Genomic DNA, 16,982 nt, shown 5'->3' on the forward strand with positions numbered 1-16,982 from the left:
AATGGTCCCAGCTTTAAGTTGTATGTCTGTGTGGCACGGTGGTGGAGGAGAAACCCACGCAGTCACGGTGAGAACGGGCAAACTCCACACAGACAGCACCCGTGGTCCCCGGACCGAACCCGAGTCTCTGGCACCGTGAGACTGCAGCTCCAGCAGGAGTGAATTATTACAACGCCACTGGGGAGCCATTTCATCATGAAACAATTATCCCTTTAAAAAAAAAAACCCGAAGACAAGAATGATTCTGATGTGTTCCCCCAGGAAACACTTGTCTCCACTTTGTCATTGTCTTAAGCACAAGGATAAGTCTTCAGCCAACGTCACCAATCTCAATCGGTCCACTTTTCACCATTCATGTGCTGGGCATTGGGACGTTCATGGGGGAAAAGATAAAACAGATATCAGACTCTTATCTCGGATGCTCTTTGATGCTTTTCATGCAGATGTCTCTGATGCAAGATCAATCCTTCTCCTTAAGTGGCCTCTACTCAAACTTGGTTATGCAACCAGGCGATATAACCTTCCACAAATTTAGTCAAGATCAAGTACATATTTGTTTTCCCTACTTAAGGACTGCGGATGCTGGGAAAAACCGAAGGTAGACTGGGTTTCCCGCTGGGTTTCTCCAGCATCTATGGAGCGAAGGAATAGGTGACGATTCGGGTCGAGACCCTTCTTCAGACGAAGTCTGAAGAAGGGTCTCGGCCCGAAACGTCACCTATTCCTTCGCTCCATAGATGCTGCCTCCCCCGCTGAGTTTCTGAAGAAAGGTCTCGACCCGAAAACGTCGTCTATTCCTTCGCTCCATAGATGCTGCCTCTCCCGCTGAGTTTCTGAAGAAAGGTCTCGACCCGAATCGTCACCTATTTCCTTCGCTCCATAGATGCTGCCTCACCGGCTGAGTTTCTGAAGAAAGGTCTCGACCCGAAACGTCGCCTATTCCTTCGCTCCATAGATGCTGCCTCACCCGCTGAGTTTCTCCAGCAATTTTGTCTACCTTCGATGCTTCCTCTACTTGGTAACTTAAAACGTCAGCTGCCACTGATCAGAAAGTGTTGAATTGAGCATGTTATCTGTTGAACTGATCGCCTTACCACTGAACATTACAATAACCTTGGATCTGCTTAATATCTTCGTTTAATCTGCTGCCTGTCCCGCTGAGTTACTCCAGCATTTTGTGTCGATCTTCGGTGTAAACCAGCATCTGCAGTTCCTTCCTACACTTAGTAATATCTTGGTTTAATTCAGTTTTGAGATACAGCACGGACACAGGTCCCGCGGCCCACCGAGGCCGCGCCAACCAGCGATCACTCCGTGCACTAACACTATCCTACACACACTAGGGGACAATTTACAATTTTTACTGATGCCAACTAACCTACAAACCCGCACGTCTTTGGAGTGTGGGAGGAGACCGGAGCTCCCGGAGAAAACCCACGCAGATCACGGGGAGAACGTACAAACTCCATACAGACAGCGCCCGTAGTCAGGATCGAACCCGGGTCTCTGGTGCTGTGTGGCAGCAACTCTACCGCTGCGCCATCGTGCCGTGTCAATTCTTATTAAGCCCCCCCCCCTTCTGTCATGGCTGGCCACGGGTGTCTCCAGGGTTGGAGGACGCCTGTGCGTGACTTTGTTTAACGTGGGGAGACTGGTGCACAGACAGCCACCCCACGTGGGGTCCTTGACAGATCTGGGTCAGGATCCAGTGGCGTGGAGTCCAAGACGACCGGAGACCCTTTTCTGCCGCAGCCTTCATCCGCCTTCCCAGCCGTTGTGACGTTAGCTCCACTAAGGTCAGCCATCGTCCTCCGCCTGTTCCACCGTTGAGGTCTGGGTTGGATTGGCTCTTTGTCAGAGACCTCCCCCTCGACCTTGCCGCCATGGGTGGCCCTACCAGGAGCATAGCCATGTCAATATACAATCTTATTCTCCATCTAGTGGAAGAATACACAGCTGGATGCAACTTCAATGAATGCTTACAACTTTGTGTACAGGTCAGCGATGTTGAACAATGTTCAAAAGAGAACATGATACACCAGAGTCATCCAGCACAAACACAGGCCCTTCGGCCCAACTCGTTCGTTGTCTCATTTTCAGTTGCCTCTAAGCATTCAGTTGTCTATAATCATTAGACTGGATAGACTCGGCTTGTACTCGCTAGAATTTAGAAGATTGAGGGGGAACTTCTTAAGGGGTTGGACAGGCTAGATGCAGCAAGATTGTTCCTGATGTTGGGGACGTCCAGAACAAAGGGTCACAGTTTAAGGATAAGGGGGAAATCTTTTAGGACCGAGATGAGAAAAACATTTTTCACACAGAGGGTGGTGAATCTCTGGAATTCTCTGCCACAGAAGGTAGTTGAGACCACAGTGCATTGGCTATATTTAAGAGGGAGTTAGATGTGGCCCTTGTGGCTAAAGGGATCAGAGGGTATGGAGAGAAGGCAGGTACAGGATACTGAGTTGGATGATCAGCCACGATCATATTAAATGGCGGTGCAGGCTCGAAGGGCCGAATGGCCTACTCCTGCACCTAATGTTTCTATGTTTCTATTTCGATTCTCTGTCTAAAATGTAATACTCAACTCCATCTAAAACAAGATGAATTGTCCAGCTATCAAGACTTCAATACATGTTTTTTTTCTCTTTGGGTCAATTGAACTAAATTGAGGAACACATTAACCATGCTCTGATCAAACAGTCAAGAGTCAAGAGTGTTTTATTGTCATGTGTTCCAGATAGGACAATGACATTCTTACTTGCTGCAGCACAACACAATATGTAAACTTAGTACAATGTAAACAATATGATAAACGAGAGGAAAAAAAAATAGTTCAGTGTGTAATATTCACTGTATTTCACTGTATATCTTGTATGTGCATGCGACAACTAAAGTAGAGGCCAGCGAAACGGAGCGCTCCCCTCCAGCGAGCCCCAGCGAGGGCTCACCCGCTCCACGCCGAGAGTCCACGCTGCGCCCGCCGCTGCCTCCGCTTCCGCTGCTGAAGCCCCGGGCGCGTCTCCGGGAACGGCCGCGCCGATCCTTGCTGTTAGGCCACGGGGGAGGCGACCTGGAAAAAGTCACCTCTCCGTGGAGGAGGCGACCGAAACGGTTTCCCCCTTAACCCCCCCCCACACCACCCCCCACACAAGACACACAAAGAAACATTAAAAACATACTTTAAAACATACTAAAAAAAATAAAAAAAGCTAAAAAAAACTAACGTGCTGCTGACAGGGCTACCGCCATTGCAGGGAATGTACCAATATACATATAACATATAAGATTATTAAGGGTTTGGACACGCTAGAGGCAGTAAACATGTTCCTGATGTTTAAGAAGGAACTGCAGATGCTGGAGAATCGAAGGTTACACAAAAAAGCTGGAGAAACTCAGCGGGTGCAGCAGCATCTATGGAGCGAAGGAAATAGGCAACGTTTCGGCCCGAAACGTTGCCTATTTCCTTCGCTCCATAGATGCTGCTGCACCCGCTGAGTTTCTCCAGCTTTTGTGTGACATGTTCCCGATGTTGGGGGAGTCCAGAACCAGGGGCCACAGTTTAAGAATAAGGGGCGAGCCATTTCGAAAGGAGATGAAACACTTTTTCGCACAGAGGGTTTGTCATCTGTGGAATTCTCTGCCTCAGAAGGCAGTGGAGGCCAATTCACTGGATGCTTTCAAGATGAAGCTCTTAAAGTTAGCAGGTGCACTAAAATGCTGGAGAAACTCAGCGGTTGGGGCAGCATCAATGGAGCGAAGGAATAGGTGATGTTTCAGTTGCTTCATTCCATTCATGCTGCCTCACCCGTTGAATTTCTCCAACACTTCGATATTTCCAGCATCTGCAGTTCTTACTTAAAGATAGCGGAGTCAGGGGATATGGGGAGAAGGCAGGAACGGGGTACTGATTGGGGATGATCAGCCATGATCACATTGAATGGCGGTGCTGGCTCGAAGGGCCGAATGGCCTTCATTCCTGCACCTATTGTCTGTTGTCTATAAAAGGAGGGTAAAAACAGACTGAGGAAAATGCTGTCTGCCGGTTGCAAGTCACAAACATCGAACAACATCCATCAGTTTCCCATTAACTCCTCGGCAATCAAAGACTTATCTCATGTCTCAGGCGAGCTTGTCAACACACTGCTCGCAAGGTTCCAAAGCCCAAATAAAACCACTCGCTCAGTGCTTGCAGCTGAAACAAGCACTATCAATTTGGCTCCATTTTTTAAGGGCATGACACCTAATTGCTTATTTTGTCAAGCCAATATCTCTTAGAATAAAATGTCTTTTCCAACAGGCTTTGGCATGGCAAAGACAGATGAAAACACATGTGGTTTCGACATTTGTTTTACTTAGGGTGAAGGTAATTTTGGATCAGCAAGAATTAACGTGCATTGGTTTTACTCGCAGGCTACTGAACCTGGAGTATTGTGTGCAGTATTTGGTCCCCTAATTTGAGGAAGGACATTCTTGCTATTGAAGGAGTGCAGCGCAGGTTCACCAGGTTAATTCCCGGGATGGCGGGACTGTCATATGCTGAGAGAATATAGCGGCTGGGCTTGTACACTCTGGAGTTTAGAAGGATGAGAGGAATAGGCCATTCGCCTCTTCGATGTGATCATGGCTGATCATCCCCAATCAGTACCCCGTTCCTGCCTTCTCCCCATATCCCCTGACTCCGCTATCTTTAAGAGCCCTATCTAGCTCTCTCTTGAAAGCACCCAGAGAATTGGCCTCCACTGCCTTCTGAGGCAGAGAATTCCACAGACTCACAACCCTCTGTGTGAAAAAGTGTTTCCTCATCTCCGTTCTAAATGGCTTACCCTTTATTTTTAAACTGTGTGGCCCCTGGTTCTGGACTCCACCAACATCGGGAAGATGTGTCCTGCCTCTAGTGTGTCCAAACCCTTAATAATCTTGTATGTTTCAATAAGATCCCCTCTCATCCTAAATTCCAGGGTATACAAGCCCAGCCGTTCCATTCTCTCAGCATATGACAGTCCCGCCATTCCGGGAATTAACCTGGTGAACCTACGCTGCACTCCCTCAATAACAAGAATGTCCTTCCTCTAATTTGGAGACCTAAACTGCACACAATACTCCAACTGCGAAGGACCTCTTTGCTCCTATACTCAACTCCTCTGGTTATGAATGTAATAGGTCTCCTGTAAATGGGACATCATTGGCAAGTTGGGCCGAATGGCCTGTTTCTGAGTTGTATGACTTTATAAGAGAACAGGCCCTTCGGCCCACAGTGTCTGTGCTGAACATGATGTCAAGCCCGACTGTATTTACAAAGGTTTCTGAAACGGCACGATGATATCTGCCTCCACCACCACCCCTGGGCAGCGCGTTACAGGCACCCACCACCCTCTGTGTAAAAAAAACTTGCTCCGTACATCTCTTTTAAACTTTCATATGAACAAAGACTGGATAGACTCTGCTTGTACTTGCTAGAATTTAGATTGAGGGGGGATCTTATAGAAATGTACAAAATTCTTAAGGGGTTGGACAGGCTAGATGCAGGAAGATTGTTCCCAATATTGGGGAAGTCCAGGACAAGGGGTCACAGTTTAAGCATAGAGGGGAAATCTTATAGGACTGAGATGAGCAAATCATTTTTTACACACACAGTGGGGAATCTGTGGAATTCTCTGCACAGAATGCAGTTGAGGCCACAGGCTATATTTAAGAGGGAGTTAGATGTGGCCCTTGTGGGCTAAGGGGATTGGGGAAGTCCAGAGAGAAGGCAGGTACAGGATACTGAGTTGGATGATCAGCCATGATCATATTGAATGGCGGTGCATCGAAGGGCTGAATGGCCTCTACTCGTACACCTAATTTCTATGTTTCTATGTTTCTATGAGATGAGAAAAACATTTTTCACACAGAGAGTGGTGAATCTGTGGAATTCTCTGCCACAGAGGGTAGTTGAGGCCACAGTTCATTGGCTATATTTAAGAGGGAGTTAGATGTGGCCCTTGTGGCTAAGGGGATCAGGGGGTATGGAGAGAAGGCAGGTACGGGATACTGAGTTGGATGATCAGCCATGATCATATTGAATGGCGGTGCAGGCTCGAAGGGCCGAATGGCCTACTCCTGCACCTAATTTCTATGTTTCTATGTTTCTCACCTTAAAGATAAAATGTCAAAGGTGAGAGGAAACTGCTTTCATGTTATAACCGAATATTTAAGAACACTCTTGCCAAGAAAGAAATTTATTTGAAGAATGCGAGCAACAGCTAGGGACCTTTGTTAAAACCACTGTAGCCAATTATAACTCTGTGACTTTTTACCATTATTTCTAATTTCTTTTGTGCATAACTTTTGACACCTATGAGGCCACGCTATATTGGATAACACTTCCTCCAAAACTCAACTGGGGACGTGCCTACTTCATCACTTTTTCATCTTACAAGGCTAACAAGACCTTTGAGACTGCAAGAAGTAAAATCTATCACCAAAGCATGTCAGAATAAGGTTAACAACTTTACCACTGTGAGCTGGGTACAGCAGCTTTAGAACAATACGGCTCACATTCCCAGTGTAATGCCTCCGCCTCCTCCAACACAGGCAGCGACAGACTTGCATTGTGTTTCCGTGCAGCGGGAACAAAGTCCGTTACATTAGACATCTCTCTGTTGCAGTAACCCTCACTGGTAGTCCCTCACCAGTCCAAGATGCTGCATACACACTTCTCTTTCACAGATAGACTAAAATGCTGGAGAAACTCAGCGGGTGAGGCAGCATTTACGGAGAAAATGAATGGGCGACATTTCGGGTCGAGACCCTGATGTCGAGGGGGGGGGGGGCGGAAAAAGAAAGGAAGAGGCGGAGAGAGTCCGCTTTGATGGGGGAGCTGGAAAGGGGAGGGGAAGGAGGGAGAAAGCAGGGACTACCTGAAATTGGAGGAGTCTCAATGTTCATACCGCTGGGGTGTAAACTACCCAAGCGGAATATGAGGTGCTGCTCCTCCAATTTGCGGTGGGACTCACTCTGGCCATGGAGGAGGCCCAGGACAGAAAGGTCGGATTGGGATTGGGAATGGGAGGGGGAGTTGAAGTGCTGAGCCACCGGGAGATCAGGTTGGTTATTGCGAACCGAGCGGAGGTGTTGGGCGAAACGATCGCCAAGCCTACGCTTGGTCTCACCGATGTGGAGAATGTCTTTCACAGATTCAATTGCCTCACAGGTGAATAGAAACAAACTCACATTGAGCCAACCCGTTCCCCATTTCACAATGAGATGCAGCGGGTAGCACCGCTCCCTTGCAGCACCAGAGACACAGGTTTGATCCGGACCTCGGACGCTATCTCTGTGTGGAGTTTGCACGCTCTCCCAGTGACCGCTTGCGATTCTTCCGGTTTCCTCTCACATCCCAAAGTCCTGCGGGTTTGTAGGTTAATTGGTTTCTGTAAAATTGGGTCAAATGTGTGTGGAAATGTTTTTAGAAATGTTTGAATGCTGCACTGACTGGCTGACATTTTAAAGTTCGTTGTACATGGTTCATGTTACAATGACAATAAAGAAACTATTCTAGAACAGATGCAAATGTTGGATAACATAGAACTAGCCGCTTGCATGCAGTCTCAGTGGGCTATTTCTGTGCATTTTGCTGATCGGGGATCATGATTAGTTTTGGCAACACTTCACTGAAGTGTACGGCAAATAAGAATTTCACTGTGTGTTTGCACAGGTAACAGTGGAGCACGTTGACCACTGAACAGGTGATGGATGGTCTTCATGGTAGCAGTGGTCCCAAAGGTCTGTCTCACTGCCAGTCGAAGGAGAAGTCTTAATGGGCCTGTCCCACTTGCGTGACTTTTTCGGGACTGCCGGCGCCCGCCACAGTTCGACACAGGTCGCCGAATATTTTCAACGTGTTGGAAATCCAGCGGCGACCAGAACAAGGTACGACTCTTTGGGCGACTACTCAGGACCATACAGGCTTCACCCCGCGACATGTCACCTGTACGGTCGTGAGTCGTATCCTCGGTCGCCCAAAGAGTCGTAACGTCTTTCTGGTCACCGCTGGATTTTCAACATGTTGAATAATTTTTGGCGACCTATGACGGGTGCCGGCAGTCGCTGAAAAAGTTGTGTCAGTGGGACAGGCCCCATTACTTTAGTTTAGCGATCTGTGGAGTCATTTAAGTTCCTTGGAACCATCATCTCCAGGGACCTTAAATGGGAGGCGGACATCGACTCCACAGTCAAAAAGGCCCAACAGAGGATGTACTTCCAGCGGCAGCTGAGGAAACACAATCTGCCACAGGTCCAGACTTGGCAGCCAAAGGAAACAGGGGAGACACGTTCATTCTTTCATAACAACTTATTAAGTTTGTGGATACATTCCCCGCAAGAACAATGGAGGCAAATGCGAGCATAATCGAGAAGACTTGGCAGACAGCCGATCGTGACAAGGGCTCGCCACTGATTACTCTAGGTACGTCAGAAGCCTGCTCTGAGCTAACATTAGTTCAAAGACGTTTCCTTAACTATGGCCTGATAACGGCGAAAAAACCAATACTTACATTTTGGAAACACACGTCAGTCCCTACAGTGAAGATGTGGATCGCAAGCATGTCCGAAACACTATATTTGGAAAATATTTGGCTTGTCTTGGCAGAAAAACCAGAAATGCATTTCGTTGTCTCTGTACTGTACACTGACAATGACAATTAAAATTGAATCTGAATCTGAATCTGAATCAAAATTTCAAGATATGGACACCCTTTACCGAATTCTTTCAAGGATATAACCATATAACAACCATATAACAATTACAGCACGGAAACAGGCCATCTCGGCCCTACAAGTTCGTGCCGAACAATTATTTTCCCTTAGTCCCACCTGCCTGCACTCATACCATAACCCTCCATTCCCTTCTCATCCATATGCCTATCCAATTTATTTTTAAATTATACCAACGAACCTGCCTCCACCACTTCCACTGGAAGCTCATTCCACACCGCTACCACTCTCTGAGTAAAGCAGTTCCCCCTCATGTTACCCCTAAACTTCTTGTCCCTTAATTCTGAAGTCATGTCCTCTTGTTTGAATCTTGAAAGGATAGTATGGAGCAACACAACTTTGGGTTTAAATCCGATTCTGAGGGGTGTGTGAGGTGTGAGGTGGGAGGGGGAGGGGGAGGGGAGGAAGAGGGGCATGTATATCTCCAATTTTTTTCTTTTTTTCTTTTTCCCTTTTGTTTTTTTTTTTGCTTTTATTTCTCTCTTACATCTTTATTCACTTTTTGGCCACTACTTGGGTAGTCTGGGGGTGATATCACTTTTCCCCTCTCTTGTTCATTTCACTCATTTTCAGGTTAAAAGGTTAAAACTGAAGCTGTACAATAATTGTACAATTTTTACACGCCGAATGTTTTATTCTTGTGCAATTGCTTCTAATAGAAAACATAGAAATTATTTGCAGGAGTAGGCCATTCGGCCCTTCGAGCCTGCACCGCCATTCAATATGATCATGGCTGATCATCCAACTCAGTATCCCGTACCTGCCTTCTCTCCATACCCTCTGATCCCCTTAGCCACAAGGGCCACATCTAACTCCCTCTTAAATATAGCCAATGAACTGGCCTCGACTACCCTCTGCAGCAGAGAGTTCCAGAGATTCACCACTCTCTGTGTGAAAAAAGTTCTTCTCATCTCGGTTTTAAAGGATTTCCCCCTTATCTTTAAGCTGTGGCCCCTTGTTCTGGACTTCCCCAACATCGGGAACAATCTTCCTGCATCTAGCCTGTCCAACCCCTTAAGAATTTTGTAAGTTTCTATAAGATCCCCCCCTCAATCTCCTAAATTCTAGAGTCTAATTCTAGATTCTAAATTGTAAATAATAAAGATCATTTAAAAAAAAGGGCTGGTTCGCCTCCATCGGAAGGCTCGACGGGATCGGAGGTGACAGGACGTGAAGGGAGGGATCGGCAGGCGGTGGAGCCCGGCGGCAGGGGCCTGAGCATGCGGCCTACAGCGGCCACGCTTGGCCAGGCCGACACTCGGACACACAGACCAGGGCGAGATCCCTGCACTCACAGCACCTGGACTTGGAAATGGTGGGAATCCGGCCACACTGTACACTGTCTCTGTATACCACAGCTACACACTTGTACTGGGTCTCAGATGCTAATCGAAGATGTATCTAAGTGCCTATGTATAGCATAGCCCTGCATTGAACTGTCTACGAAAATGAATCTCCCCGTACCTCGGCACCAATGACTTCTGCAGTTGTACAGGGCCCTAGTGAGACCACACCTGGAGTATTGTGTGCAGTTTTGGTCCCTTAATTTGAGGAAGGACATTCTTGCTATTGAGGGAGTGCAGCGTAGGTTCACCAGGTTAATTCCCGGGATGGCGGGACTGTCATATGCTGAGAGAATGGAGCGGCTGGGTTTGTACACTCTGGAGTTTAGAAGGATGAGAGGGTATTTCATTGAAACATATAAGATTGTTAAGGGCTTGGACACGAAGCTAGAGGCAGGAAACATGTTCCCGATGTTGGCGGAGTCCAGAACCAGGGGCCACACAGTTTAAGAATAAGGGGTAAGCCATTTAGAAAGGAGACGAGGAAACACTCGCGGGCATTATTCAGCATGTTGAAAAATACTCCGGGACCTAGCTGAGGCCTCGTGTACGCGGGGACCACTCTCGAACATGAAGGAGAGTTATAAAGACCTCCTAGGACCTCGTGTCGACCATGCTGCGAGTACGAGTCGAGGGCAAACTCTTCTAAATTCTCGGATTAGGTCGCCCAAGTAGGACAGCCCCTTTACTGAGGGAGCGGTGTCTGTGGAATTCTCTGCCTCTGGGGGCGGTGGAGGCAGGTTCTCTGGATGCTTTCAAGAGAGTGAGCTAGATAGGGCTCTTAAAAATAGCGGAGTCAGGGGATATGGAGAGAAGGTAGGAACGGGGTACTGATTGGGGACGATCAGCCATGATCACATTGAATGGTGGCGCTGGCTCGATGGGCCGAATGGCCTACTCCTGCACCTATTGTCTATTGTCTATTGTCTTATGTATAGCGATACCTGCATTGAACTGTATACGAAAATGCATATCGCTGTACAAAAGTCCCAAGTTCAAGTTCGTTTCATTTATTGTCACATGCACCGATTGGTACAATGCGATACCAATCTTCAAAAGCACATTGGAAATACCATTGAATAAAAAGATTACTACAGAACACACCATTTAGCTATGTGCATTGAAAGAGGATTCTAACAGTTAGATTATCCTCAGTGGGTTTACCCCGAAAATAACTTTCTTCAGAGATAAACCTACAACCTTTTACAATTTGTTTTGATATCATCCGTATCCAGCGACCTCAGAAAACATTGTCTACTGTGCAATCTCATGCACAAGCAAAGAATCTCAGTCCCCGACACATCTGGCCCAGAAAGGGTGCAATGAGATTAGTAGTCATCATTAATTAGCCTCAAATCTATTTTGCGAGGGAGATTAAAAAGGCACAGGCTCAGAATAAGAGGACGTTCTGCTGGAATGGAGGAGGAGGAGGAATTTCTTTAGCCACCGACATATGTGGAGCGCAAGTCATTAGGTATTTTTACAGTGGAGATTGATAGGTGCTTACTCAGTAAAGGGGCTGTCCTACTTGGGCGACCTAATCCAAAGTTCAAAGTTTAAAGTAAACTTTATTGTCAATTCAATTATGGAACAGTAGTTACACAGAGAATTGAAATTACGTTTCCCCATACTCCAAATGTGCAGTAATATTAAAAACACAGACAGACAACATACCAATAAAAATAGACAATAGACATTACATTATTTAAAATATTAAAATATTCACAGTGTGCCAAAATGTAGCAAAAACCTTGAGGTATTTTAAACGGGGTGCAACAATGAAAGGTGCAATATAGAAAAAGTGCAAATTTCGTACTGGAGACATTGAGCCAAAGTTATTTTCACAGTTTGTTTGGCTTTGTTTGGGTACTGTTCATGGAATTTTCATAAGTGTGTTGAGTAGTCTGATGGCCTGAGGGAAAAAGCTGTCCGAGAGTTTAGAAGAGTTTGCCCTCGACTCGTACTCGGAGCATGGTCGACACGAGGTCCTAGGAGGTCTTTATAACTCTCCTTCATGCTCGAGAGTAGTCCCCGCGTACTCGAGGCCTCAGCTAGGTCGCGGAGTATTGTTCAACATGCTGAATAATGCCCGCGAGTAAAAAAAGGTCGCCACGGAAAAAATCGATACTTTTTTTACTCGTGGGTTTAGTCAAAGTAGGTCGTAGTAGGTCGGCATGTTAGTCGTAGGTAATTGAGGGTAATCAAAGGTAGTCGAAGATATTCTTCATCATAGTCGAAGGGAGGTCGAAGGAGATTGAAGGAGGTCATCTTCACTCTCCACTATTTGGTGTCCAATTTTCTCGAAGCTAGTTGAAGCTAGTCTTCAACATAGTTGAAGGAGGTCTTCAACATAACATTTTTTCAAATTCTCCTAAACTCTTCTAAACTCGCCAATTAGGTTGCCACAGTTGGACAGCCCCTTAAGGTTGTCAAAAGTTACAGGGAGAAGGCAGGAGAATGGTGTTGAGGTGGAGAAGTAGATCATGCATGATCGAATGGCAGAGTAGATTTGATGGGCCGAATGGTCTCATTCTGCTCCGATGTCTAAAAGCAAATTACAAGACCTACACTAAACCCAAACCAATTAGGAGCAGACGAGGGCATTGGATCCAATTTGTGATCCCAGCTACAAAGGCAGATGTGTACAGCAATTCGTTCTTCCCCCGCACAGTTAAAGCATGGAATAATCTCCACCCAACTATAGTTACCCAACCAGATGCAACTACATTTAAAGTAGCTCTTTCTTCCCAATAACCCTTTCCGGCTTAAGCCCTCCCTTCACCACCTCCAGTTTAAATTCCATTTGGAATATTTTGGAGGTGAAATCAAGAAATCAAGAACCAAGAACCAAGATCCAAACAACTTTTTTTAATTCACTAACATTCCTGGACATTTCTCTTGAACTCCCCAACACAACCATTACGGTCTGGGACCATTGTGACTTCCACTCTTTGCAGTTAACTCACAACCAGCCATCGAGTTACAACTAAAGTTGGCTTCTGCACAAGGCAGGATGTAATACGCAAAACTCTGCAATATGTTCAGTTTGTAGGAAGCCTTTGTCAAAAAGTCAACAACAATCTGGTAAAGAAATACTTTGTGTCATCTAACAAGTTTTTATACCTCAAGTATTTTCTTTGGAGATCCAGCTACTTGTCCATGTTTTTTTTAATTTATTTTATTTTTTTTTAATTTTATTTTTATTAGAAGTACGGTAAATTACAATACTACACAACACATATATCTTAATACATTTTTTGTACCACTTCATTTTTTTTTGAGCTTTAAGAAAAAGATAGAAGTAAAGAAAGTAAAGAAAGTGCGCAAGAGTCGTGAAGTGCAAGAGTGTTGGGTAAAGAAAGCCCCTTAGGAAAGAAGTTAGAGAAGGAAGTAAAGTGTGAAAGTAGACCCTAGAGAAGAAAGAAAAAGAAAATAGGACCAATCGCTCTATTATAACATTAAACTCCGCAGAAAGGGGACTACCAACCAAGTCTGTTTTTGTTGTTTTACCTCCCGTTACCAGGTCCTGATACCACTTATTTATTTATTTGTTTATTTAAATTACTATTGCACCTCATACTTGTAATAGGTCCAGAAACATAGACCACGTCTTTTGGAATTGGTCTGCTTTACCTGCTAGGAGGAATCTCATCTCTTCCAGATGTAATGTTTCAAACATATTTGATATCCACATTTTTATTGTTGGTGTCGGCGCATTTTTCCAGAATTTAAGTATAAGCTTTTTTCCCATTATTAGCCCGTAATTAAATAAATTCTTCTGAAACACGTTTAGTTCAGGGTTACCTTCCGATATTCCAAAAATAATCCATTCTGGTTTTGGTACCAGTTTTATTTTGATTAATTTTGAAAAAATATCAAATATTTCATACTTGTCCATGTTTAATGCCCCTGTGAACCAGACTAATGAGCCTGTCCCACTTGGGCGATTTTTTGGGCGACTTCAGGCGACTGTTGCAAAATGTTCAACATGTTGAAAACTTTTCTGCGACAGTGGCGACAATTTCTGCTGTCGTAGGTTGTCGCCAGGTGTCGTAGGTGAATTGCATTAAAACTAGTCCCTGGCAGTCCCCGAAAGTCCCCTGCCGAAGTGGGACAGTCCCATCAGCTTCATTGTTTCATCCAGTTGAGCATGTCCATAGTTAGCCAAGTTAAACAGTAGTAGATACACTTAAATACTAAGCATTGAAAAACGCGGCTGGGGTTGGCCATTCAGCCCTTCGAGCCAGCACCGCCATGCAATATGATCATGGCTGATCATCCCCAATCAGAGCCCCATTCCTGCTTTCTCCCCATAATCCCTTGATTCCGTTAGCCCAAAGAGCGAAATCTAAACTCTTAAACCCGGCATTATTCCAGTCACTTCCCTCGGTCAAGTTTCAATTGAGTCCGTGAGCGCCCATCTATCAGGAGCAAAATTAAGGGCCCTGTCCCACTGTACGAGCTAATTCAAGAGCTCTCCCGAGCTTAAACTCGTGGTAAGCACGTAGAATGTACGTAGTGGGTACGTCGGAGCTCGGGGACGGCTCGTAACGCTGACGGCAGGTACTCGGGAAACGCGGTAAGCTCGTGAAGATTTTTCAACGTCGAAAAATGTCCACGAGAGCCCCGAGTACCGACGAGCGGCCATTACCGTGTTCGAATCAGGGGAAACTCGGGAGAACTCTTGAATTAGCTGGTTCAGTGGGACAGGCCCCATTAGTATCAATGGTTTATACAGCGATGTGTACCTGGATGCGACCAACCAGAAGATGAAAGGCTATTAAGCATCAATCAAATCCAACATCAATGACTAACGGCTTGTTCGGCAAGCGGCATATACATCCGCTACATCTTGTGCTAAATACGTTCACAAGTCGATGTAGGAAATGTAGGCAAAATATATCCATGCCTTCATTCACGGGAGAATTCCTAATAAAAGTAAGCCAACATCTAAACCTTTGATGGAGGTACGGCAAGACACCTATACAACAGTCAACTCTCTTTATTGCAAGTTAAGTCTTTTATGGAACAGAGTTGTAAAAATTCCTCACTAAACATGTGTTCAGCTCTTACCAGGAAGTGCAGTGGACCAAACCCTGTACATGAAATATCTTTTTGAAGTCTTCTTAATTAAAAAATATAGCTATTCACTGATATACATATCTTTGCACATTGAAAGCAGGATGATCGGGAAGAAGAATTAATCTTAAAGCCATCACACTGGATATCGGCTCAAGTCAAAGCCATGATTTCACCACCACACGGCCTACAGTATGTGTCAGTGCAACAGGACTCTGAAATGTGAATGGGTCTTTGAAAGACATCTAGGAACACGGTGATCTCGCTAGTAATTGTTCGATGGCCTCACAGTGCCCCTCAAAGCCCATTTATGATTTTGTTCTGGAATAAGAATTGGTCTTCATGAAGATCAGTAACTCCATAAATTTACCACTAATTGTTCAATTGTCAATATGTCCCTCAGACCCCATTTCTATTTTTTTTTTGCTGGACATAAACTGTGAAATTTAAAATTGGTCTTCAAAAGTATCAGGAAAATCAGGAGTTCACCATTGATAATGTTACGGTCAATATGTTCCTCACACCCCATATTATCTGATTTTTTTTCCCTGGACAAAACTCTAAGAATTGGCCTTCAAAAGCATTATGATTCCACCATTGCTCATTACATTGTCCATACATTCCACAGACACTAATTGCCCCCTGTCCCACTTAGGAAACCTGAACAAAACCTCTGGAGACTTTGCGCCCCACCCAAGGGTTTCCGTGCGGTTCCCGGAGGTTGCAGGTGGTTGCCGGAGGTTGCAGGTGGTTGCCGGTAGTGGAAGCAGGTGGGGAGACTGACAAAAACCTCTGGGAACCGCACGGAAACCATTGGTGGGGCGCAAAGTCTCCAGAGGTCTCCGTTCAGGTTTCCTAAGTGGGACGGGGGCATTATTATCCTACTTTTTTTTCCTGTTGGAACAGAACTGTGAGCCGAGGAACGATCGGCCTTCAAAAAGCATCGGGAGCATCGGAATACTTGACAAACGTGGCCTGTGGTGGAGAAGCAGAGGAGGCCACGGTGGGCAGCGGGCCTCCACCGCCGTCCGAGACACGGCAGGTTGACTATCTGTTTGAGCGTACGTACCTTCCTCCTCCTCCGATTCCTTCTCGTTCTCTGAATCGGTCAGCGTGAGGGCTGAGTTCTCCCGACTGGACAGGCCAGAGCCACGCCTGGACTTGATGCCCCTCCCCCACAACCTAATAGCATGCTCTGGAGAAATGGCACCTTCAGTGTCCGAGTCAGCGTCGCTCAGCGAGTAGCCGCGGTGCAGGAGCCCCATGTCCGGACCGTAGGCCGTGCTGTGGTGGGGGGAGGGCTCACAGATTCCCAGCTCAGTCAGAGTGAAATTGGCTCCTGCGTACAAAAAACACAAGATAGGTACACATCATGCACCTCCTACTCACAACGACAGTGCAGCCACATTCATTAGGACATATCCTCATTACTACGCACGCTCAGCAACCAACATTTCTAGGCCTAGTGTATTTTCAGGACATCCTCAGCAAACTGTACAGCTGCACGGTAGAGTTGCTGCCTTAATAATGCCCCTGTCCCACTTAGGAAACCTGAACTGGAGACTTTGGCCCCACCCAAGGTTTCCGTGCGGTTCCCGGAGGTTCCCGGAGGTTGCAGGTGGTTGCCGGAGGTTGCAGGTAGTGGAAGCAAGTAGGGAGACTGACAAAAACCTCCGGGAACCTCCGGGAACCGCACGGAATCCTTGGGTGGGGCGCAAAGTCTCCAGATGTTTCCGTTCAGGTTTCCAAAGTGGGACAGGGGCAGCGAATGCAGCGCCGGAGACCAGGGTTCGACCCCGACTA

The 16,982-nt window shown here is 46.1% G+C and overlaps 1 protein-coding gene across 1 annotated transcript in view; it reads right to left on the reverse strand.

The window, feature by feature from the left end:
* Positions 1 to 15,980: 15,980 nt before the first annotated feature.
* LOC129701853 (teneurin-2-like) overlaps positions 15,981 to 16,982 on the reverse strand; it is a 358,384-nt gene continuing 357,382 nt past the window's right edge. The window contains exon 4 of the mRNA XM_055643337.1: positions 15,981 to 16,518. Within this exon, the coding sequence (XP_055499312.1) occupies positions 16,061 to 16,518 (458 nt within the window). The 3' untranslated portion in view covers positions 15,981 to 16,060. The remainder of the gene's footprint in view (positions 16,519 to 16,982) is intronic.

Source organism: Leucoraja erinacea, chromosome 11, assembly GCF_028641065.1.
Source record: "Leucoraja erinacea ecotype New England chromosome 11, Leri_hhj_1, whole genome shotgun sequence".
NCBI classification, from domain to species: domain Eukaryota; kingdom Metazoa; phylum Chordata; class Chondrichthyes; order Rajiformes; family Rajidae; genus Leucoraja; species Leucoraja erinaceus.